The following is a 26,425-nucleotide window of genomic DNA, read 5'->3' on the forward strand; positions in this document are numbered from 1 at the left end:
AGCCTGGAATATTCTCTGACCTACCCTGTCCTTAGACGTAGGCGTGAAGCTTTTTTCCCCATAGCATTCTTATGATAAATCTCACATTAATTTTCCACTTAAAATTGTCTTTGAGGTTTACATTTTAGTGTCTCTCTCCTCTATTAAATGACAGGCACTGAGCTGGAGAGATGGCACACACTGCTCTTTCAGAGGACTGAATTCTGTTCCTAGCACCACTCTGGCTTCAGACACACACACACACACACACACACACACACACACCCACTGCTCTTTCAGAGGACTGAATTCTGTTCCTAGCACCACTCTGGCTTCAGAGACACACACACACACACACACACACACACACACACACACACACACACACACACACACACACCCCTTTTAAAAGCCCACAGAAACAGGCATGCACACATCATCCAGGCCTCACACTCCTACCGTGTTTGGTGGGACTGAAGCAAAAGAGATTGCTGGACCTGATCCATGGTGTGTTTCTAACCAGCTGCTGTCGGTTTTCCTAGCTCATCATAGTGAAGCAGCGAGAGCAGCGGGAGATGGTTTTCCGACAGTTCCTGGTGGAAGACAAAGGGCTCTACGGAGGATCATCTTATGTGGATTTCCTCTGCTGTGTGCACAAGGAGATCTGTCAGCTGCTTAACTGAGTACTCCGTTCTCCCACTGAGGCTGCATCCCTGAGGAGACAGTCTCCGACTTGGTGCCTAATTTTCTGATGATAGTAGGCTAGTTTTAATTTCTCGATTACTTTCAGGATAGCTTGCCTGGACAGCACCCAGACCGTCAGCTTTGGTGCTCAGTGGTAGCCCGTGGAGGGGTAGTGTACTGTAAAGGGAACACTATTTGCTGTCCAACTTCTAATTTCTAAAGCTGACACAATTTGCATTTCATAAATACATAGTTTACAGAACCATTTGCAGCCTCAATTTTCTTTGTGCTTGATATATAAATTATTTTTCAAACTGTATAGATTCATGGTAAAATTATCTTGGCTCCTTTCTCTTTTACTGTGAGAGGAAAAGCCTTCATTTTTATCTTACACCTAATGTTTTTAAAACCCCGTGACTACATTAAACAGATTTTTTTTTCAACTTAAGTTCTGCAACAGCAGACTTTTAAAAAAGCCTGAAATCTGTCTGGTAGAACAATTTGTGTTCTCCTTTTTTCATAATTATATATTGTCTGTTTAAAATATTTTCCAGTTGTTTTGTCTATAAAATGGTATCTATATTCTTAATGGTTCTTTGTACAATTTTGATGGTTTCTACCTGTATATAATGGATCTTAACCAATATCAATAAATTACTTCATGTACTCTGGCTTACTTACTGTATTTTGTGTCTTTGGAAAACTTAAACAGAAATAAGGATAGCATTAAGAGTACATGGCAAAAACTCCCACCATATGGCTGAGAACGAATCTGGATAAAAAAAACCAAAAAACGTTATCTTTGTAAAGGGTTTAGTGGTATCAGACCATCAGAAACACCCCTTGAGAAAGGTATTTACAAGCTCTTGAGTACACACCTTCAGCTGAGTGCTTGTGCCTGGGGGACTCTGCTCTTGGCTTCTTGTGTTGTTTGCTTCAGTGCACATAGTAATAAATAATTGGTTCTCTTAAAAATTGTTGAATATGTCCTTGTAAGAAAAATAGAAACTGATTACATGGAACCATTATTAATGTGTATGTGTGTGTGTGTGTGTGTGTGTGTGTGTGTATATATATATATATATATATATATATATATATATATATATATATATATATGAGAGAATGGCTTTGAAATGCCAACTCTTCCACGTGTCTTCCTCAACTTGATCACAGACATGATAATTGCTGCAGTACGGTGGCGTATATAACAGCTCCCCAGAACTTCAGGCTTATGGCCATTTCTACGCTTGTTCCTAGCAGCAGACTTCCTCTTGTTAGCTTCCTTTACATTTGAAGATGCCTTGCACCTCAGTACTTCATCTGTGAGCACAGCATGTGTAGCTTGGTGGATGCCAGGAAACTGAGACTAGCAGATTCCCATGCTGACCTAGTGAAATGCACCTGAGCTGGCCAACTAGTGGGATGTTGGTATCCAAAAAAGAAACGTAACAGAGGCAGGTGAGGAAATGTAAGGGAGTTTGCCATTCAGAGAAGTGGGATGAAAGCAAATGTGGCCTCGGCAGGAGAAGCAAAGGGATGGAGGAACCATGCTGCAGCCCAGCAGGGTGACTAGGCACAGGACCTGGAGCCAACATGTGCTTCTACCACAGCTGTGACACTGGGGTGAGTTAGAGTGGTTTCTGTAGGTCAGTTCCCTGCTCCTTTACCATCCCCTATCATCCTCTCTCTGACATTCTACTGTCCCTGTATTCCTAATGCAGACTACCTTTCCCATTTAGGCTAGCATTAACTAAATAGAGAATTAGTTAAACCACTATTTTTTTTATTTGTTATTTATTTATTTATTTATTTTTTTAGTAATTTAGAAAAAGAGCAAACCAAGTTGGCTCTGCTAAGGCCTCTGGAAGATGATAATTAAGTGAAAACTACTTGGTCCCTTGTCACAGATGATGTTCTCTCAAGATAGAAAAATCACCAGTGGGGTATATAAGAGATCTTAAAAAGGTTATTAAGAATATTCTGAGGGGTTGGAGAGATGGCTTAGAGGTTAAGAGCTCTGGCTGCTCTTGGAGAGGGCTCAGTTCCCAGCACCCACATGATGGCTTACAACCATCCTTAACTCCAGTTTCAGAAGATTCTCCACGGGCACTAGATATTTATGTGCTTGTGCAGGTAAAACATTTATACACATAAAATAGAAGTCTAGTTAAATGTATAAAAATATCCCAAGAGTTACTTCAATTATTAATCAAAACGGGACTAAGGAACTATTTATTGAGCCCTTAAGTTGAGAAAGCATACTATTGAGTTCATAAAGCAAGAGGCTAAGACTTCCTACTGAGAGCTTAGACACCTAGATAATGCACTCAGGGGGAATAGATATAGGCGGTTATCGAATGGAGCACCAAGCTTTCAATCTGGAAAGAGCTCAATGAAGCAGCTAAACTGGGAACAGTCCCTTACCCTTCAGGTGCTGTCCTGACCCTTGTATCAGGATGGAACTGAAACTTAAGATTCAGGGAGTGAGCTGGCTGACACACTTAAATTACTCTCTACATTGTTCTGATTTTTGCAACAGAATTATGACTACAGTTGTATAGTATTAGGGATCAAATCCAAGGCTTCATGAATGACAGACAAGTTAATACTTGTCTACTGAGCTACATCTTCAGACCTTGGGCTACTAAAGATAATCCAGAAACTGTCTTGAAATGCATAAACTTATTAAATGACAGTCAGTGTCCCAAGCCATTTAAGCAATTGGCTTAATATTTAACAATATAAACAACTGGATATATTGAAACATCTTACAACCTTTCGTTCTCTGCTTTCAAAAGAGATAAAAATACATAAAGAACTTGATAATGATTCCGTCCCTCTTCTGTGCTCTTACCTGTCAATGCTTGTTCATGTGCAGGAGTCTCTGACAGGTGTCTCATGAGAGAAGCAGGCCTGCACCTCTACACTCTCCCACAGAGAAGTGGGTGGCTAACAGTTATATCACATCAATGGTGGGCAACTTCATAATCTACATCTTGTCTTATTGGTGTGTTTACCCCCCAAAGTGAACCAATTCACAACATACTTTTAAGAAGGCTAAGCTGACTCCATGACAAGCTTCAAATTGGCAGTTTAGGAGACTAAGCCTAAGAACTAGGCAAGTCCAGGCAAGTCAGTTACTAGGAAAAAAAAAAAAAAAAAAAACACCCAGGCTTCAGGCAGCTAGTCAGAAGCTGTCCTGCCCTCAGACACCCACCTGGCCTGAGGTAAGGACAATGTAACAGTTTCCAGACTTTCTTAGCTACTTCTTCAGCAAGTTTCAGACTTCAGTTTCCAGCTTCCACACAGCGGTAATGGAATGTCCCTAGAGAGGTCACCTACGTAGACCTAGGAATGCCCTAATGTGCTTTACATCAGGCCCGAGGGCTCATTTGGTTGTCTATGTTGGTAATGGGAGACCCCAGCATGCTGGACTTCTGCAGAATAAAGCACTTACATACTAACTGAGTCCCGGGTATCATTTTTCAGCAAATCATGGATCCTTAAACTTTCAAAGGTAATGGTTTCTTTTCCCAAATGACATGTTTTCCCCTCCTGAGTAAATTTGGCCACTCAGTATTTAGAAGCCAGAATTTGAAACAAGAATGAATGGCATCCTCACCTAACTGGAGAAACTTCATGAGAAGAAAATACAAGCAAAGGATGCAAACTATCATTTGTCAACTTCTAAAAATTGGGGTGATTTCAACTTAACATCAAACTTACCACTTTTTTCTGTGTGACCATTAGCTACTGATGGCAAAGGATAACCTCCTTAACCAGGTCATGAGCTCTCAATCATCCTTTTATTTATAGATTCAAGGCAAAGGCATTTATTAAGGTACTCTGTGCTGCTCCGATTTCTTAGGAATGGAAGAAAATCATCAAAGAAAAAACAAAGAATATAAATAGGAGAAAGTACGTTGAATCAAATATTCCTGTGCTTAAAATTTAGATAAACTGTGCCTAAAACAATTATTCTAATATGGAGCAGACTCTTGGCCTACTTCAATCCAGCCGTATATACTTGGTTATGTGTGTACTTTACACTGTTAAACTTTCAGGATTCTGAATCCTCTTCAAGTGTCTGGGAGAGATCCACCTCATCTAACTGTCCCTGTTTGTAAGCATCTTCAGTAATAAAGATCTGTAAGACATGCATGTATTAATCATGTGAACATTCTGTCTAGATCTAGAGAAAATGTGTACTGGAAAACGTTGTCCAAACCACTTAGACTAAAGGAGTTACTTGTTTCTCTGTGCAGTATAACCAGCAATGTTCCTATCTGAGTACGTGATGGAGGGTTTGGGAGCAGCAGCAATATGATCATCCAGGAAATGAGTCTTCTGCTGAAGAAATGTTAGTTTCTTATGAATGTTATGAAGCCGCAAATCTTGCTTCGCACCAGATTGTTGCTGTCTTTTATGCTCAGAATGGGAACACAAGAATCTGATGTGCGGGGAAGGGATATTCCTTAGTCAGACTGAACAAATGGGAGTTCCTATCCCCTCCTTACAGGTCAAATCTGACACACAGCCCTGCCTTTGGATAATTTATAATTACTGAAATTAAAAACACCACCACAGCAAATATTCTAACCACCTGTGAGAGCCAAACTCATCAAGCATTTAAAGTGTAAGGCCTTCCAACTGTATTTCCGTGGCTGTCCATGAGACCATATCTGACAAGTGGAACTCAGATGTCACTTTAGGTTGGTCCCTTTTCATTTGGTAACAATAGTAACTGCATTTAAGGAAAACAAACTCATTTCAAAGGTTTAAACTTTTTATTAGAAAAGTATAGCAAAATAAAAAAAGGAGTTACCATGAACAATAATGATATTATCTCATCTGGCATAGCCAAATCCATTCAAACATGACTTAAGGTGTAGAAAAACAACAGTATGAAGCTTTCCACAGCCAAGAGATCCGAACATCAGCCCTGCAGAGACATCTGCACCACACAGCTCTAATCAAAGGCAACTGCAACCCCATCTCTCAAGCTGTATCCTTAGGGTTTCTATAATTGCTTTTACCTAAATTTTGTTCAATAACAACTTTAAAGATGTATGTCATTTCCTCATCATCAAGCGTTTATTTTCTAGATTGTTTGAACCATCCCTCCCCCCAGCAAATCTGTTTTTACCTTTGCTAAGAAATATGAATTGTCTTAGAAGGTCAGTCCAAGTTCAAGATCACACACAGCCCTCCGACCTGACACGTGCCTGCCTCCTCTTGCTTCTTAAGAAGCATGATTATATGTCATCTGCAGCTGTTATTTACATTATGATAACTTTGGTTTTTGTTTTGCTTTTGTTTTAAATCTAGGAAGCTCTGCCTCTTCCATTACCTTCCCTGAGGGCTCCAGCCCCGTCAGATTCAGATCTGGAAGAAAGTGACTTCATTTCATCTCTGAGTCTTCAGTACTCAAATGATACTTCATGTTATTTTTTAGAATTTAAAAGGGGGGGGGGGACTACATCTTTTTAGTGTTTTAACAAGAAAACATTAAAGGCCCCAAAAAGGGTGACCGCCTCTCTCAGTTCTGCTCTGCCCAGGTTCCCAGTCTCCTACTGCGGCTGCGGCAGCCACGACAAGGAAAGAGCACCATTCCTGCCATCCTCCTCTGAGAGGTGCTCCACTGCGCTCCTATTTCCAAGAAGCCAAAGCCTTGAGTGAAATCAGTCAAGCCCATGACTGAGTGTTGCACACATGTGACTTACCCTGAGCAGAACCACAGTCTGTGACAACTGCAAGGACCTAGGGGTGGGGGTGGGTGGCTAAGGTCTTTCTGGCAGCATGAGAAACTAAAGCAAAGTGCAAGCTGGGAGTGAGTTCTGAAGCAAGTCTTCACAAAAAAGATCAGAGGGGACACTGTTAAGCGTTTGTAACAGCTACCGAGGTGTAAAGCCACCTCTGTGTGTCCCTCCACGACCCCCCCTAAAGCCACCTCTTTCTCCTCGGAAATTGGATCGATTTCGTTCACGACCACGGCCAGCAGATGTTCCCCCTCTCCCTCCACCTCTGGGAGCTCCACCACCACGGTCAGACTTGGATTTGGGAGGAGGTGACTTCGGTCTAAGCCTCTCAATTTCCTCGGTACATCCAGTCAAGTATGAATTGGGGGCACTGAAGTAGGACGCGTAGGTTTCTGCATTGTAGTTACTATTTGTAAGCGTTGGTCCAACTGTGAGCCAGCCTGAAACAAGGGGGGAAACAGAAAACATTTCCATCTCCTTGCTCTTTTGTTGGTCCTTTAGGAGCTAAGTCCTTAACACATTCTCAAAGATGGCTGTTACACACACAGCCACACCTCTAGTATACAGTGTACCACACCAACGGTCACCCATATTGTAAAAGTTTTGTATACACACACCTTGTTTCTCATTCTTATGTTACATGTCATCCAAACCGTTCCTTATCTATTATGTTGTTAGAATACCACTTATAAAAGATATTTCAATACACAAATGTTTGGGCTGGGTAAAAATTTGAGAAAATATATACATATATCTTTCCTACTTATGAAAATGAGGCTACTGGTTTTCTCATTAAGTCTTGACGAAGGAAAATGTGCTTTTCTTTTATACAAAATGTCCTCATTTCTCAGGTCTAGGATCCAAACAGCCATGCTGCCCCTTCTCATGCCGTCTTTCCACAGGCAATGAGTTTTCTCACAAGGAGATACACACATAGCCAAGTCTGTGAAAAAAATGTACACCACTACTGATAACTAAGCAAACAAAAGCACAGTGAGGTATCATCTCGCTGCGGTCAGAACTCCCCTCAGTCAGAACAGCTGTGATCAAAGGGGAAAGGACCGGTATGGCTGGGGAGGCTGCAGGAAGTGGAACTCCCACACGCTACTGAGAGGGAGGTGGATTACAGTAGTTATTATGGAACACGTTATGAAGGTTTCTCAAAGAACTAGGAGAGGCGCCACAGCAGCCGGAGCCCCTACTCCGGGTACACACCTAAAGGAACTAAAACCAGCCTGTGGTACGGCTCACACAGCAGTGACCTAGGTGTGTGTCCACTGATGGAGGAATGGGTAAACTGAATGCCATGTATCCCATTGCTAGAATGGGACTGGAGGGCATTATGCTAACTGAAGTAAATCAGGCAAAGAACACATACCACATATTCTCATTTACAGGTGGAAACAAACCGTGCATCTGGAAGATGCAGAGACTAGAGCGGAGGTTATGAAGGCCAGGGAAGAGTGAGGGGAAAAAGCCCACAGACCGTACAGTGAGGAATCCAGGACATAGCAATGCATAGCTTAGCTAAGGGAACAACTGAACACTTCAGAACAGCATAATTTCCCAGTACAAAGAAGTGAGGCGATACGTACGGCAAGTGCCCCGACCTTACTACACACACACAAACCTCACAATGCTCCCAAATATTCGGATAATTATGGTGTTAAAAACTAAGTGGAGCAGAAGGCAGAAAACGTTCTCACTGTAACATTACAATGGTAGGCATACACCATAACCAACTCATTTAAATCCATAGACACCAGCAATATCAATCCTAATATAAATTATGGACTTTTGTAGTTATGAGAACTACCGAGGATGGGGGGAGGCAGAGAGTGTATGGGCATTCTCTGCCTTCTCGGTTTGATAAGATAAAACTGCTCACATGTGAGGTATAGAGAAGAGGAATCAAATATATAAGACTTACTTTACACACTACTACGTCCTGTACCTTAGAATCCACATCTAAAGAATGATGACACTGTCTTTTTTCAAAACTGAGGCCTTACCTGGCCTGATAGTGCTGTCCCTCCCGAAGAGATGAAGGCGTCTTCTACCGAGACAAAAGTGCTCTATTATGTGAAAAATCTCCACGGGCTTTTCTATGTTGCCAATCTCAGGTTCCTCTGTGATAATTAAGTCAATGTCAACATTAGCATGAATGAAGTCCCCATCTGTGCTTCGCTTCACGGTTCCTTTGATCCCCATAAGGCAGTGCTCCTATGACAAACCACACCAACAGACTCTCATTACCAACAATCACGGTCTCACAGCATTTAACGTTTCTAACAGTTCTAAAACAACTTTCACTCTATGGATCGTCGGGATAGAGTTTAATGGTAAAACCATGACAGAAAATTCTAGATCTCTGGCTCTCAGACAACGGCCAAGTAAACAGGAAAACACAGTCTCAAATACTTTCAAAATCCTACTTCGCTTCTGACACGAGTGTGCTGGGCTTCCCACAGCACATCATTTCTCCTCCCCTCCCACTGCGGCTGCTCCACATCGGTTCAGGTAGGACACAACCTACCCCATCCGTGCAGACCCTGATGGCTAGAGAAAGGCATGTTACCCTAAGACAGCACTCCACCTTCAGGACACACACTTACCGCCAAGAAGCTAGAACTTTGGGGTTCCAATGGTCCCCCGGGTGGCTCATACAGTTAAGAAAACTGCTTACTTACTATAGCATGCTTATAAAAGGAGGCGAAACTCAAGACTGGGCAGACAGGAAGGACACGTGTGGTAACAGGAAGGACACAAGTGCTAGGCAATAGGGTAAGGAGAAAGGCACCCCTCTCTCTCAGCAATCCCACAGCATCACCAACCTGGAGATTTCCTAAATGCTGTCAGGTAGTGACCTAGTCCAAGAGAACCTGGTAAGACACAGGCTCCCTCTGGTGGCCTCCAAAGTGTAATATGCAAAACGCTTTCAGCTCAAGCGAGCGGGGCAGTCACATGCAGTGGGAATCCTAGCGGTTCTAGTATAAAAGCCAAGGTCAGATCAGACAAGCTTGACTCCAATGTCAGCTATTGAGTCCCACCGCCATGTCTTCTTCCTGAGCTTATACAAAGGAAAACTTCTGCGAGCTGGGCGTATCAGAGCATGCCCTAACTGGAAATGCATAGGTTACAGTACACGGAAACCCACTGTCTCGCACAGTGTGCAGGTCCAGGACAGGAAGGAGACACTTATAAGGACTCTTGTGTGTACTTCTGTGACGCTCACACCACTTTACGAGCATAAAAATTAATGCTGCTAAAATTAACTTCACAGTATATAGTAATATAATAAAGTTTAAGAGAATGACAATAAAGAAAACAAGACAAAAAAGACAACACCTTTGTCCTCTGGAAAACGGCCTTTGGATCTAGGGTCTTTGTCTTTCCAGGATTGTTCTTATTGGTTTTAATCCAACAAATATCTTCACATCTTCTGTAACCCCACTTTCGCAAACACTAGAAATAATTTCAAAATCAAAACTTTAAAAACTACTTAGAATAACCAGAATTAAGAAGTTTAACAGAGGGATACCAAATTTCTAAGCAGACACAGAAGAAATATAAGCATGATACAGATGTTAAATACCGTTTAGATATCTGCATGTTACATTTCTTGTTGCTGTGACCAAATATAATATACAATGTTATATATTTCAAAATAAAGTACCTTATGCTTCTATATCATTATTTTTAAATTAGTCAAAACCCAAGGCAAAAAAGCACATAAATCCTGTAGTCTCTAAAATATTTTATGTTCTTTTCCTAATTAACTTAAGAATCCACCTGAGAAAGAATTCAGAACGAAACATAAACACCAACTTACTACTCTCCCAAGGTCCAATCCTTCCCCAGAGCCGCACCAGAGAAATATAAATGACCGAGGTGCTGCGATCTCATCGATTTCTAACTTCATGATCTAGAAGAAATAAAAACCAATACAATATCAAATGTATCCCACTTACCATAAATCCAAAGAATAACTACTGAGACTTATTAGGATCTCTACAAATGTATTCTTCAGATAATCTAGGAAATAGCATAGAAAGTAAATTCTATGTCTGAACCTACTTTGATATGCTGTTTTTGTTATTCTACATACAATCCACACACATACATGTGCAATAAGACATATACATAGAAAGAGTTCACAGAAAAGTACACTTACAGAACTATAGAATTTATTACAGAACTAATAAAAGAAGCAGAGTTAGTTAACCAGAAGTTAAAAGAGCCCAAAGTTACTGACAAAATGAAATGTCCTATGCGCTTATGTCCACAGACAGTTTGGGGTGACTGAGGCAGGAGGACCACTTCTGTCCAGGTATCTGCAGGACTCTTCTCTTACATGTGAGTATTCCTAAGTCTCCGGCCTTCCCTCGGTTCCTACTTACTGCCCTCTGTCTAGTCCAGCCCTCATGCCAACCAGAGGATCTCACGAACCTCATTAAAACCTTCGAAGCCTTAGTGACTGTCACAGAAGACTAAGCTCCTAAGGAGCCATATGTGTACTCATGACCCCACTTTCTGGACAAATACGCGTGTCCCCTATGGGAACGCCCCATTACAATGTGTAGCGTGTCACCGTACATCGTCCCACGTCCAGCACTTCTCGTTTGCAGCGATGCCGGTCTCTCTGTAGTATTCTTCCAGAGGAGGCTCCAGAAGAATCACATCAAACTTGGGTGTCAATTCTCTGATGTCAAAGGCTTCTATGTCTGCCTGTAAGTACCTAAGAAAAGGGGACGGGGAGGATTTTGAAATATTTCTGGTGGTAATGAAGGAAATTCCTTACCCAATATTATTTGATAACTATTGCCAAACATTATAAGATAACCAGGAGCTAATTACTAATTAGCTTTTACTAGTAGGTCTTTTGTTTTAATGAAGGCTTTATATCATCATAATGTCTTCCTTAGGGCATGAAGATATTTACAATGAAAGACAAAAGCATATTTCTCTTCCTGTATAGCCAGAATAAACTCTTCACTTATATTTACATTGAAAATCTACACCATGTGATCTCTAACCTATTTTGATTTTAATATTATATATAATTATTATGACAAGAATACCATTAATTAGGTTGGAAAAATGACATCTAAGTTTCAAATTCCTCCTTTAGAAATACAGAATTTCTAAATATGGACATGATTTCATTTTATTAGTTTATTCATTAATAAAAATATTTATATTAACAGTGTTTTCACACTTCCTAATGAAAATTACTACTAGCCTTTGATGACGTTATTTTCACACAGTATGGAAGTATTTTAAGTCCAAGGACACTTTTGAAGAAAACATTAATTTCATATCACTGGAGGGAGGGTGGTGTACAGGTCATATGCATACGGTGGTCAGAGAGCAACTCTGTGCAGTCAGTGGCTTCTCTCCTTCCACCTCTACTTCGGTTGTGGGTTTTGAACTCAGATCATCTGGTACGCATCACTGGACAGGAAAGATGTTTACTCATACAGCCCAATCCAAGACACATTTTTCTTTTGTTTTTAAGGCTTATGGACTTTTAATGCTTAGACTGAAAAGTCACAGGTTATAATGAAGTCATCGTCATCTCTGAATTTTCCTGTCATCCAGGTCACAGGGAGAGCACCAGACTTGCTCCCAACAAGCTCTACTGAGTGGAGACGGCCTGCCTATGTAGTGCAGTGATTCCCCAACTCTGAAGCGGAAAAAAAAAAAAAAAGACATGTAGCAAAGCACCATGAGTCAGGCATTTGCAAGGCAGTTCCAAGTAGCCCAGCCCCAGGAGAGGGCATCTCTACCTTCCAGATGAAGACTGTGTCAGAATTCACAGGCTCCTAAACTACCTAAGGTCAATAAGCAGCCACTACAGACTTGAACCAGTTCCAAAACAATGTATTTCACTGAAAATAAGAATAAGGTTATGGAGTAAACAGACTAATGCGAGCCAGAGTTGGCAGGAGAGAGCATTGAACTACTTACATGGGAGGAGTATTTGACTTAGCTATCAGCTCATCCTTCAGTCTGATGAGCTCCCTAAGTTTAGGGTATTCTTCAAATCTGTCGGCTAGGCCTAAGAAGGAAAGAACAGTCAACTCTCCATTTCAGTTCAACTGACGTTAACACTGACGATACAAAAGTTATGACTCCTCCTTTCCATCCTTTAAATTAGAATCAGCAGTTCATTTTTACTTGCTTTCCATACATAAGAAATACTGATAAGAAAATAAATTATATAAAACACCTTAACTGAAAAACTAAAAGCATGTGGGCAGAGAGATGGATCAGCTGCTCTTCCAAGGGCCCCTAGTTTGGGTCTCAGCATTCACATCGATGGCTCATGACTGCCTGTAACTCCAGGTCCAGAGGATCTGACATCCTCTTCCGGCCTCTGAGGGCACACAGGCAGTCATGTGAGCACACCCACACACAGGCAGTCATGTGAGCATACCCATGCACACAGGCAGTCATGTGAGCATACCCACACACACACACACACACACACACACACACACACACACACACGTGAGCATACCCACACACACACGCACACATGTGAGCACACCCACACACAGGCAGTCATGTGAGCATACCCACACACAGGCAGTCATGTGAGCATACCCACACACAGGCAGTCATGTGAGCATACCCACGCACACACATACATATGAGCACACCCACATACAGGCACAGACGCCTAATTAAAAGTAATAAACATACGTTGAAAAGCTCCAAGTCTTTAACAGGAAGAGTAAAAGTAGAAAAAAAAATCATAAAACTTCCTCAATCGGTGATTTAGATCACATAAAATAAAAAATGTCTGAAGACTGCATTGCTGCCAGGTTTGAATACAACAGTCAGCCCTTATCATCTACAAAACAGAAGGTAGAACCTGCAGCAATCTGAAACCTGTCTTCCCTGATGATCTGATGAACAGATCTGTGGTATACATGGGAATTTATGGTCAGCCCCCTTCCTTGTTTCTTGGCCTTAAGGTCTTGGAGAAATCAGGTACCTTTTATCATGCTATCATTAAAAAGTACTCAGTGGGCTTTTTTCGTTTTTGTTTTTTTGCTGCTGCAACATAAGGCATTTTAGTTCTTAGTTAATTCAAATCTCCATTTGACAAAATATATCAATACAAACTCTTATCAATTTATAATACTTTTACATACATCTTTATCTTAGGAAAGCAGGCATCTTAAGAAATGAGTTTATATTCAAATATAAGTATGCAATTTATTCTAACTTTTTAATGCTATCTCTAAAATTCTACTTATAAAAACATTAAAATTAGAGCCTGGCATGGTGGCAAATTTGTGTAATCTCAGTCACTGAACAGGTTGAAACAAAAGGATCATAAGTTAGAGGCTTGCCTGGGTCACATAGCAAGTTCACAGTCAGTTCAGGCAACATACATAGACCCAGTCTCAAATCATAAAATAAAATAGGGCTTGACACTTACTTAGCATTTACAAGGCCCTGAGTTCACACCCTAATACTAAGAAAAGCAATACATTAAAAATCACATTTAAGTCAATTCTTCATGAGTGATGATGCGTGCAGCTGCAAAATTTAATCATATCACATTTAAGTTCCTGTGCTACTATGATAATTAGCAGAGAGAAAATATTTATAAATTGTATGTGTGTACAGAAAATACAAAGAACTTTTAAAATTCAATAGGAAAAAGACAAAAAGGTATAATATAAGCAAACTATGTGGTTATCACTTAAAAGATATTTAAGTGGGCCAAAATGTCTATAAGACACCAACACCATTACTTGTCAAGAAAATACAGATCAAAACCACAACAGACTGTGGGATTGATGGCAGAGACTCGTAATCATTGGTATTCAGAGGCTAAGGCAAAAGGACGTTCACTTTGGGAGATAGAAAGTTGAGGCCAAATTCAGCTACACATTAAACTATCTTAAAAAACTAAAACCAAACCAAACCAAATCAGAAAACAACCAACCACAAACAGATCGTGTGTACCAACCTTTCTAAACATTAAGTTATGACTCCTGACACCACACTCTGGACTTGGGAGGATGAGGCTGGAACTGGCCTGGAAGCCTCCTCCCTGAGGAACAGCTCTCACAGTATTCAGAGATGCTACAAGCTTCGAGGGAGAGGAGCAAATAGCAGTGCTACCCAGATCTAAAGGCCATGCTCCACAGCAGAGATGGGCCTGGCAAGACACCCCAGTGCTACAGTAATGGCACTTACATTTTGGGGGTCACGAACAGTCATCTAGTCATACTTAAGGCCCTCTGGATAGGAGGGAATTCGTCCTTGCCTAGTACTGTAAATCTAGTCAACTACTGTGACCAGTGGCCTCAGACCTGAGAGAACCTATTGTCATTTTTCTAAACTAATATAATTTCTAGCTGTATTCTAAACTATCTTATACTCACAGGTAAGAGTGGCTCTCACTCCCATATCTAAGAAACTTTTTTTAAACAAATTGAGACTGTTACAGAGATCTACAACTGGTCAAATGGCAGAGAAGAGGGGGCTGTGGGGTGTCCAACTCCAACTATGTATCTACAATACAACCATTGCATCTAAGGCTCAGGAGAAATCATGGATGGGCCGGAGGGTCAGCTGTTGCTCATCTACTGTTAGACACAATAGGGGAAGTGCACCTGTGAACTCTCAACAACATGGCTGCCTGAACAGGACCAGCATAATGACAATACCAGTGGACTTGGACGTGGGAAATTCCACTCAGTGCCACCACCTGAGACAGGAAGAATTAGTTTCCTCTAGGAGCGAGCTACCACACAGTATGTGCATAGCTCTGGTCACGAGCACTTAAAAGCAAAACTGAGTACACATACATGTACATATAACAACTAGAGAACACGAATGGAGGGGGGTTACAGGAGAAGCTTGGGGAGTGTATATACAGTGCTCATAACTGAAGTTCTCAAATAAAACTGTATTTTAAAACATCACGGGGCTAGAGAGATGGCTCAGTGGTTAAGAACACTGGCAACTCTTGTAGAGGATACATGTGGTTTCCAGCACCCACATGGTGGCTCATAAACACAAGCAAATATGACTCCAGTTCAGGGGACTTAAGTCCTCTTCTGGCCTTTCAAAGACATGCAAGTGATACACACAAATGCAGACAAAACACTCATACACATTTTTAAAAATCACAACAACAATACAATCACAAAAAATCAATCTACAATGCCATACTGAGCACTCACTGGAATGGCTACAGTGAAAACTGACAGTAGCACACAAGGTAAGGAGACTTATTTTCATACTATACTCATAGGAAAGTGAAATGCCATGGCAGGATTAACACCTTTGGGGGTGGAACCTCCAAAAGTCAGAACACAGAATCAGCACACCTTTAAAAAATCCTATTTAAAGAATTGCATGGCCCACCAACTCTATCCCCTGAAGAAAACTGAGTACATGCCTACGCAAACCTAAGTGATTCACTCATCACACAGACTATTATTTGAGAAAAATAAGATATATTGATACATGCTACAGTATTAATAACCCTTGAAAACACTGTGTTAAGTCAAAGAAGGCACTCACAAAAAGCCCCATGTTGTATGAGCTCAATTATATGAAATGTCTGGAATGGCCAGACTTACCAAGAAAGGAAAGAGATTAGTGGTTAAGTCCAGAGGGCAGGTTAAAGTAAGAAATGTGGCTTCACTGCTAATGGTACAGAGCTTCCTTTGAGAAGCAAATGCTCTAAAACTGACTGCTAATGATTGCATTAAAAGAACTCTGAATTATATTCTTTCGATGGGTTAATTACAAGGCATATAAACTATGTTTAAAAAAAAAAATAGAGAGACACAGCATTGCTTAAAGGCAAGGAAGGTAGACTAGAAGCACTGAGACCCAAAGGTGAACGTCAACCCTGAAAAAGGTTTTATTAGGATAATGTATAACTTGCATAGATCACATGCATATAGCGATACTGTATACAGGAGAGTCCAAGTAAAGCTGACATACCTACATCCCTGATGAAATTCTGAGGTCTATGTCCAGTGTCTACAAAATGCTGGCAGTAATCATTATGGGGATTTAAGCTCTGCGTTCCCTAAAGAAATGGTTAAAATTAAATAAACAATATGCACTCTCATGGCAGATACACTAACTTCGTGTGTCTTTATTATGAAGCTGTACAAAGTATGACATTGAAAAAGCACTAATATTTGAAAACACTAAAAACTACACTGAAAAACTAAAACATTACTTATCAACAGATTCTGATATAAATACACCACTATTATAGGCTAAATATCTAAATAATCAGAATATTTCACGAGTAACTTAGGATCTTTGTTTTCATACAGAGATCTCTCAAAAACTGAAAAACTCCTCAAGAAAATGAGGTCCTTTACAGCATAGAGCTCAAATGTGAAAGTTCTAAGACTTGAAAAGTCTTTGTTTTACCTTAAGGAAGGTACTGGAATCTTTGTAAATCTCTTCTTCATATGGCAAATTTTCTTCTTCCTGTTGCATTTCTAGTTCATCCTTGAAAAGGGAAGATGAAGAAAGTATTTAAAATATATACATTTAGATGTGGTGGAACTTCTTTAATCCTAGCACTCGGGAGGCAGAGGCAGGCAGATGTCTGAGTTCAAGGTTAGCCTGGTCTACAGAGTGAGTTTCAGGACAGCCAGGGCTATACAGAAAAATCCTGTGCCCCCCCCCAAAAAAAACCATAACACACACCACACACATACACACAGACACACACAGACACACACATGCATATATATACATATTCATATTTTTCTTTACATATATTTTATATATACATTTATGTTTATATAGTAAATTATTGCATCTTAAGAGTGTTTTATTCCCCTCAGATATGTTTATATTAGCATTACATTTAGATTTACTTTTTTAAAAAAAAATTTTGTTGATTTATTTATTTTATGGTTTTGAGTGTTTTGCCCTCAGGAGGTCAGAAGAGGGCCTCAGATCTCCTGGAACTGGAGTAACAGACGGCTGTCAGGTACCATGTGGGTGTTAGGAACTGAATCCAGGTCCCCTGCAAGAGTTCATGGTATGAACATGTGAGTGCTGGTACCTATGGATGGATGTTGGAAACCAAATTCAGGTTTTGCTAAGTGGATAGGAAGTTGGGAGGGGTTTTACAGGCTGGGAAGCAGGGGTTTAACTAGTATTAAGGGTGTTTGAAAAAGTCACGTGGAAATGTACTATTTTATAAGATATTTAAATACATATATAGAAAGGAGCTTAACTTGAGTTACTCTACACAAAGGAAATGCCTCTTCCAGAAGTCATAGATTGCCAAATAAAAATCCCAATGTCAGTGTGAGAAACCTTCCCTTGAATTGTTGGTCAGGGTATCAAGATAACCCTGCAGAATAGGCTATTGCCATTGTTTCTGATCACCCACCAGAACCTGATAGTAGACCTTATTGCCAAAGATAGACATATTTGAGTCATAAGACTTGAGAAATCAAGCTAGAACCAACCAGAAAGCATCCTCCCTGCTGGTTAGCTTGTATAAGGCTGAAAAGTAGGCTACTGGGAAAGAAAGCTCACCAAAGGCTTTATATAGTTGTGAACCTCAGGATATAACAACTGGCCTGGCCAGGCATGCATATGGTACAATCATGGCATACACATACATAAAATGAGCAAACTGATATGTCTTTTTTTTTTCTTCTTCTTCTTCTTTTTTTCGGAGCTGGGGACCGAACCCAGGGCCTTAGCGCTTGCTAGGCAAGCGCTCTACCACTGAGCTAAATCCCCAACCCCCTGATATAAGTCTTTAACTGAGCAGATAAATGTTACTCATAAGGATTTTAGGATCTTACAGTTCAGCTCTCTAAATGAGACAAATCTATTAGGATTAACTTTTTTCTCAAACATGTATAAAACTACCTCATTTTCTACTTGCCTTATATTCTTCTACTTTATCTTCATCCGTCTCTCCTTCATCCAGACACTTCCGTTTTGAATTTGGAGCAGAAGTATCATAGGAAGCCCTGGGAATTCAACCGCAGCTGTCTTAAGGAGCGCACAGAAGGTGCACATGCATCTGCTTGTATTATTAACAAGTTACAGAAGCGAAGCCAAATGTTTCCTGATTAAATGTCTACTTACCTATAAAACATCCAAAAGCCAAAGGCAATACTTGTAGCTTTATTTATAAGAAAGCAACCAAGTGAAAAAAATAAGCTAGTATAAAGACTTATTATGAGGAGAAACTTTTAAATAGTGTTTCATATATTAGTTTACATAATTTTATACTATGCTCTGAAAGCTAAACTGATAGAACCGAAAATTCAGAATAAAAAATTATGAAATGTTTTCTGAATTATCAGTTGAATACCACGTTTGAAGTACATTTTCATAAAATTGTAATTTATAATTTAACAGTTTTTATGGTATGTAAGCTAATTCTTAGTATAACATTTCACTTCCACCTATTTTATAAATACGAACCCAGTATTTTCACAAAGACTTAATAATTTCAACCTGACATTAAAAACTATTTCCAAAAAATCTTCATTTTCACAGTTTTCTTAAGAACACATTCAAACCTGCAATTAGTTATTTATTAAAAAAATCAACCCTTATGGGAGATTCTAGTTCTCAAGAGGTTCAGGCAGAGGTGCTGCAAGTGTGAGGACAACATGGGCTACAGAGCGGGACTGTCTCATTCCCCCAAAATAACCCTCATAAATACGTCACAACAGAAACTTACACGAATGATCCTTTCTCACTGTACACACGTCACTAAAAGGTCAACATACCTGCAAGTTTCTCTTGTTTCAGCGATCTCCCTCTGTTCATCTTTGCTGTTTAACACAGCACCAATGCTATCTGCACTCTCAGCTCCCAACTAGGAAGCAAGAACCCAAAGTTAGGTCACAACGCATTGTTCACACGCCCAAAATGTGCTGCTAATTTTAATAAATCAAGTATTTTATAAAAGCAACACCGCCCATACCACACTATCAACAGGCGTGTAAGTGAACGGTAAGAACATCGTTTTAATTAAGAATGATTTTATCAGCTGGAAAATATTTTATGCATTTGGTTATATTTGAAATTAAGATGATTCTCTTTGGCCAATTCTGAATAAAACACAAGTTGGCAGTACTATCAATAACCCAAAAGCAAATGACTTCATATGAATTGCTTTATATATCATATTCTATCCCATGCTCTCACAGAAATGCAATCAGTTTCATTAAAGCTAAGCTCCGAAAAAAAGAAAAAAAAGAAAAAAAAAAGCTAAGTCTTTAATAAAATTTACTAATAGCTTAAAAACGGTAATGTCAACTTTAAATGGCCACTGAAGAAACTCTGCAGAATGCAACAAATGTAAACAAAGGCTGAGCTGAATAAAACTAATTCACAGAAAACCTTCCAGGTCAGACTAAGGACACAGGGCAGCACGAGGAACTCTTTAGTATCAAGCACAAAAACGGCATAAGAAAATCAGTACTTAGTGTTCCCTTTAGCTCCAGGGCAAGAAGGTATTCAAAAATATCAGGGCTACAAATGAGCAGCTTTGACTTTAAACAACAAAATCTTCTCTACTGCTTCCTAGGGCTGCCTTCATTTCTCCAATAAAAGCTCTCTTCCAATACACCAGTTTCAACTCCTCCGTAAAAATCTTCTCCACGTCTTTCTGGTCTGAGGACAGAACATGTACTTCCTATAGTTAGAATTTTCTAATTTTCTCCCCATGACTATTTGTAATTCTCATCTCATCTCAGTCAATCCTTCAGAAAGTTCTCTGAGGAACCCAAGATTTAGCAATGGAAAGTGACAGCAAGCTACCTTAATCGCTGAGCTACCTCTCTAGCCAGCTTCACATTGTGAGATTGGTTTTAAGGGAAGTTTGTTTTATCTTCTTGAGAGCCTGCGGAAAGACTCATTGGAAATTTAAAATTTACTCGCTAAAGCGTTGAGCATTTCCCTCCATCACTTATATTGGTTTGCATGGGGTAATGACAACAGCTTCAGATTTTAAGTGAAACAACTTGTAGTATGTACTCCCTGCACGTGTGGTCCACTAAACGGCAAGCACTCACATACTCATCTCACTTCAAGGAAAGTGAAAGGTTTGGAAAAGTAATGTTTGGAGAGACAGATCTTAGTGAATTCTCTGGTGAGGACTGGCCAAGGAGAACCTAACAATCTTGGAAGCCTATTCCAAGTAGGAATAAGTAAGGATTCAAATGTTTGGTTGATGGGAGATTGTGTTTTAAGGGCAGAATCTTTACTCAGTTGCTTCCAGTGAGTCTTTCCACAGGATCTCAAGAAAATAATCAAACTTTCTCCAAAACCAATCTCAGTAACGTGAGGCTGGGGCTAGAGAGATGGCTCAGCGCCTAAGAGCATGCACTGCTCTTCCGAAGTTCATGTCTCAGCACCCACATCGGGAGGCTCACAACTACCTGTCGCTCCAGCACCAGGGAGATCCGACACCTCTGGCACATATACACACGGAGACAAAACCACACACTTTAAAATAAAAAAAAAAAATCTTTAAAAAAAAAAAAGGATTTGAAGCTGATTTGGACGAAAAGCAAGACGCGAAACATTGCTTAACCAGTGAAGGTGAAATGTAGGAGCTAAAACTGCCACTTGTCCTTGTTACAACTACTAACACTCATCGACAATTAGCAAATTTATCCCCACCACAAGTCTGTGCTCGCAAATGTGGGTCCAGAAAGTCCAAGACTGGTAGCGGTGGGTCTTCTACATAATGACTTTGACTAGCACGTGTGAGGAGGTGGGGAGACTAGGGAATAAAAGTCCCGGGACAAAGACCTTGACACCGATGAGAATTCACAAAAAGGACAGGCGGGAATTAAGAAACGAGGGGGAAGGGGTTGGAGATTTAGCTCAGTGGTAGAGCGCTGGCCTAGCAAGCGCAAGGCCCTGGGTTCGGTCCCCAGCTCCGAAAAAAAGAAAAAAAAAAAAAAAAAGAAACGAGGGGGTGAAAAAAAAAAAAAGGCAGCCGCGCACGCGCACTGACGTCCCCTCCCACCCGGCCTCACACCTGCTGAGCTAGGAGCTGCCGCCGTAACTTCTGCCGTTCCCGGATCTCCTGCAGGCGGCTGTCCATGCCCCAGGTCCTGCTTCTCACCACCCGACAGACACCGCGCCCGCCAAAACGCAAACCCTCCTCCCAAACCAGGAAACAGCGTCCCACCGAGATTCTGACCCGGAGACTTTCACGTCCCTCAGGAGGGATTTCCGGCGCGCCCGAGACAGGCTAAGCCCAGACAGGAAATCCCGCCTCTGGGACGCCGGCGATATGACGTCATATGACGACACCCAATGAAGGATGCAGAGGTGGTTGCGGGTGGGGAGCCGCTTTCTAGCTGTCTTAGTTCTTAACTCTTTCCCAGAGGTTTGGGTTCGTTTTTTGTTCTGCTCATAAAAGAAGTTTTCTTTCTCGCGTTAACCAGTTACCCGCCTGTAAGCCCTGGCTTTTTAACATTTGAGGTATGCTTGTGGGTTTCTTTTACTGCAGTACTGACCAGCTTGTGAAGGATTGGATCTCCACGCTCACTAGCTCAGTACCCTTGGCAAGTTAGCGAGCTTTTGTAAAAGGACAACAGTAAGAGGGCCTTGGGAGGCTGAGGCAGGAGGATCCAGGAGTTTGGAGCCAACCTGGTCTTGTAATGAAACCCCGTCATCCATTTATATAAATAAATTAATTAAAATAAATGCAAACAAACAGCAATAGTTACGTAGGGAAACCCTGTCATTCATTTATATTAATTAATTAAAATAAATGCAAACAGAGCGGTAGAAGCAGGCAGATCTCCGAGTTCAAGGCCAGCCTGATTTACAGAGCAAATTCCAGGACATCCAGGCCTACACCGAGAAACCCTGTCTCGAAAACAACAACCAAACAAGAGTTTCTTGCATAATAGCAGAATTACATGACAAAAAAATGTTAATTTTCAAAAAATATACTGTAAAATATTTTGACTGTATAGTGTTAACATGTATCTCTTTAAAACTCCGCTGTATTATTTGCTAATCATGACTGCTGAGACTAGATGCTCACTGAGCATTTCTTATAGCAAGTATGGTGGGCTCTGGAGTCTACGAAAGATCAAAGGTCAAAAAAAACAAAAACTCAAAATGAACATGGCAGCTCCTCCTTCTGTCCCGTAAGCTCTAAGCTGGGTAGTAGCCATTCCAACGCATGCTATCCATTTAAAGTAACTATGTATCTCCTGCATGGAAGCGGGACTGACAACCATGGATCCATACAGTATTTATGAAGTCAATGGGATCCATCAGAGAATTGTTGCAGTTTTTACAAAGAAAGGGATATAACTTTTAAGCTCTCTCACCACTGAAGTTGTAATTACTAGACTGCATCAACACATCTGTAGATCCTGTACATGTTTATTTGTATATCACTTCATCCTCTCAACATACCAGTGTGTGTAAGCGAGAGAAGAGGGAGACGAAGATGAAGTCCAGGTGTCATCCCGACTCTTTGAGGAAACAATTTCATTTGTAGGTACTTGCTTTAAAAGAGTGATGATGCACATAGTTTGCACTGCTTCCTCCAAGCCCCTTAGGATTGCTATCTGCAAACCTGTATATCCAACTGCCTATTGTGTATCTTAGAACATTTCCCATCATTTGTTACATGTGTTACATTGTTTCAGTTTCTTCCAAAAATGTGTGATGAAAATTAATTCCCCAAATCAGGTGTTACTTTTTAAAATAATTTTTAAAATTTCTTCTTCAACAATTTTATATATGCATTAAGTTCATTCGGATGATTGCAACCATCCACCTTCTAGTCTTTTCCACACCTCTATTCACCCCATACATCCCTTCCCCATATTCGTGTCTATGGGGTTATTTACTTATCTTGGTTTGCTGGTTGGTGATTAGTCTATCTAGATTTGTTCTGTTTTGAGAATCACTGAGTCTAACCAGAATTGTATATACGACCACTGGGGCCTGGTGAGCGTCTAGTAGGTACATAACTAGAAACAGTGACTGTCCCTGGCTCAGAATCTATTGATATAGCTGTAGTTCATTAGGAGAGGCCCCATGAGCCCTTTCCCAGTCCGTGATTGTTAATTCTATGTTGATAGGCTCAGTATTGTGTAGGCTCACTGTAGTCACTGCAAACTCTGAGGTCATGACTTCATTGGCTGTGCCATGCCCAGAAAACATGTCCTGTCTTCAGGTCTGTCATTCTTTCTGCTCCCCCTTTCTCCATGATCCTTGAGGCTTGAGGGGGTGCTCCGAACACTCAAGTCACTTATTCTCAGCACCTTGGCTTCCATGAATCTCTGCCTTGAAAGGAATGCGATGGGACACGTAGGAAGTGATCGCATCATGAGGACTCCGTGCTCTTGGATGGATTCATTACTTTTTATAAAGGGTTTTTATGGGAAATGTTAACACACACACACACACACACACACACACACACACACACACCAGATTCCTGCCTTCTGCCATATAAGGACCTTGTGGTGGTTTTAAAGACAAGGACTCCCATAGGCTTAGGAGATGTGGCCTTATTGGAGTAGGTATGGCATTGTTGGAGGATGTGTCTCAGTTGCTTCCTGCTGCCTACAGAATGGATGTAGAAGTCTCTGCCCCTTCTTCAGTGCCATGTCTGCCTGCCACCGTGATTTCCACCATGAGAGTAATGGACTAAACCCCTGAAACTCTAAGCCAGCCCCAATTAAATGTTTTCTTTTATAAGAGTTGCTGTGGTCCTGGTGTCTTCTTCATAGCAATAGAAACTGTAACTAAAACAGAAGTTGGTGCTGGGGACTGGGGTATTGCTGTGACAGACCTGACCATGGTTTTGTTTGCAGAAATGTGGACTTCAGATTTAAAAAGCAGCTGAATGCTTTAAGTAGAATTTAATGGGCCAAAGTAGTAGAGAAATGGAAGACAGTGGTGCTGGGGATGATTTGAGCTGTGGGGGCCTGATTTAAGGTGTTTCAGAGGAGAATAGATGAATGTGGCCTAGGAACTATTCTTGTGATGTTTTGGTGAAGAATGTGGCTGCTTCTGCCCTTGTCCAAAACGTCTGCCTGAGGCTAAAGAGATTTTACATATTTTAAAGAAACTGAAAATGTAATGTGTTTGAATTTGTGAAAGACTGTATTAATGTTTATTTTTAAATGTATGCTTATTTATGTTTTTAATGTGAGATCTTGGGGATGGATAAGAAAGAAATGGCGTGGCTTAATAATGGTGTGTTTGTGTGTCAAGTTGACAAGGGGTCAATCAAGGAAGGAATCTTAACTGAGAAAGTGCCTCCATAAGATCTGAGCTTTCTTTGGTTTAAATTAGTCAAGATAGGGACACTTTGCCACAATGTCCTGGTATACAGAGGGTCCAAAAGTTATTTTAGTGATTATCAAGAGCAAAAAGAAAGAAAAAAAAAGATCTGAGCTTTAAGACATTTTCTTAATTAGTCATTGATGTGGAGGGCCCAGCCCATTGTGGGTGGTGCCATCCCTATAAGAAAGCAGGCTGAGCAAGCCATGGGAAGCAAGCAAGTAAGCAGCACCCTTCCGTGGCCTCTGCATCAGTTCCTGCCTCCAGGTTCTTTCTCTGTTTGAGTTCCTGCCCTGACTTCTGTCAGTGACAAACAGCAATATAGAAGTGCAAATCAAATAAACCCTTTTCTCTTCAACTTGCTTTTTGGTCATGGGTTTTTTTCACAGCAATAGAAAACAGACCTAACTAAGACAGATGTGATGTCCCTGCTCTCTGGAAGATGCAGTGGTCAAGTTATCATATTAAATAACCAACAAAAAATGCAGACTGCATCACAATGTTTGGTTTCCTAGTTTTCAGAACTGTGAGAAATAAATTGCTGTTGTGTAAGTTTCCCAGCCTGTTACTGCCACATAGAATCAAACAATATTAATACAAATGCAACCTAAATGAGAGAGAGAGAGAGCTCTTCATGTTTTTCTATTACAACCTGATATTTATCTTCTTTAAAAAATTGTTTGTTTATTTACATTTCAAATGCTGCCCTATCCTGGTTCCCCCCCCCCGCCAGAGTTCCTCCCCCACCCCTTCCCTTCACCTCTGAGAGGGCAGACCTCCCATATCCCCCCCAACCCTAGGGGCCCTGGTTAGTTGACACTATTGGTCATCCTGTGGGGTCACCATCTCCTTGAGGGCCTTCTGTCCTTCCCCTAACTCTTCCACAGGGTCCCCGACCTCCATCTAAAAACCACAGTGGTTAGATGTCACGCAGTCGGTGGCGGTGCCTTAACTATATGTCTGTTGTCAGGCGCACAGGCCTCTTCCACCCTTGTCAAGGGGAGTGAGTGCTAAACTTCTCTCCTTTCATACAGCTCCTGTTTCACATCCTAACTGCTGCTCTGTCATAGCTGCTCTGTCCGAGTCTTCCTAGCATTTGTGGGAAAATATAATCCCATCATTTCAAAGTTGACTAAAATAAGCTGTCCCAGTGACATGGTTTAGTGAATCACTATAAAGAACACGTGGTGTCAGGAGAAAGGCAGGGTGTGAGTCACTACCATAGGGTAGTGTGAATCCTGAGTTAACCAATATACACATGTCTGTGGATATCCTCCCCCGTCTCCATATCTCCATATCTCCATATGTACCATCTCTCTACCATGAACTGAAGTTTACAGGAGAATATTCACAGGCATGGCTTCAGTGATATGCACCAGCCCTACTAAACAGACATGTACCCTCACCACTGCTGTCAACCAGCCCACCAGCACCAACACCCACTTCTTAAATACCTCACATTAGGATCAGCTGGTTCTATGTACCCTTTTGTAATTTTAGGATAATTTGGTTTGTATTTGGAGATACTCTTCTTGACCACTAGAGGAAACAAAGTACGGAGTTGTCTAGCATAAGCTAAAATAAATTCGAGAGGGTAAAGATTATAAAATGCAACCCATTAGTAGAGTAAAATAGCACGCTATGCAAATAAATGACAAACCATGAGATTGTGAAATGTT

The 26,425-nt window shown here is 40.8% G+C and overlaps 2 protein-coding genes and 1 non-coding gene across 6 annotated transcripts in view; 1 reads left to right on the plus strand and 2 right to left on the minus strand.

The window, feature by feature from the left end:
• The window catches only part of Sec24d (SEC24 homolog D, COPII component), a 106,778-nt gene extending 105,439 nt beyond the window's left edge, over positions 1–1,339 (plus strand). Inside the window, exon 23 of one of the 2 annotated variants that reach the window (XM_087624898.1) lies at positions 522–1,329. In XM_087624898.1, coding sequence (XP_087481024.1) covers positions 522–662 — 141 coding nt within the window. In that variant the 3' untranslated portion in view covers positions 663–1,329. 2 annotated transcript variants of the gene reach the window in all.
• Positions 1,340–5,434: 4,095 nt separating this feature from the next.
• Mettl14 (methyltransferase 14, N6-adenosine-methyltransferase non-catalytic subunit) lies at positions 5,435–21,679 on the minus strand. 3 transcript variants are annotated; one of them, NM_001399249.1, is given in 11 exon segments: positions 5,435–6,865; positions 8,438–8,648; positions 9,774–9,890; positions 10,258–10,350; positions 11,022–11,163; positions 12,396–12,486; positions 16,410–16,497; positions 16,854–16,934; positions 18,340–18,427; positions 19,199–19,287; positions 21,463–21,679. In NM_001399249.1, coding segments are annotated over 11 exon segments (1,371 nt in total). In that variant the 5' UTR covers positions 21,529–21,679; the 3' UTR covers positions 5,435–6,560.
• A 3,974-nt stretch (positions 21,680–25,653) lies between these two features.
• Positions 25,654–25,783, minus strand: Rnu6atac (RNA, U6atac small nuclear). The gene has a single exon (XR_015679547.1). It is a non-coding gene; the product is annotated as a U6atac minor spliceosomal RNA (small nuclear RNA).
• Between the last annotated feature and the right edge of the window lie 642 nt (positions 25,784–26,425).

Source organism: Rattus norvegicus, chromosome 2, assembly GCF_021556685.1.
Source record: "Rattus norvegicus strain SHRSP/BbbUtx chromosome 2, alternate assembly SHRSP_T2T, whole genome shotgun sequence".
NCBI lineage: Eukaryota > Metazoa > Chordata > Mammalia > Rodentia > Muridae > Rattus > Rattus norvegicus.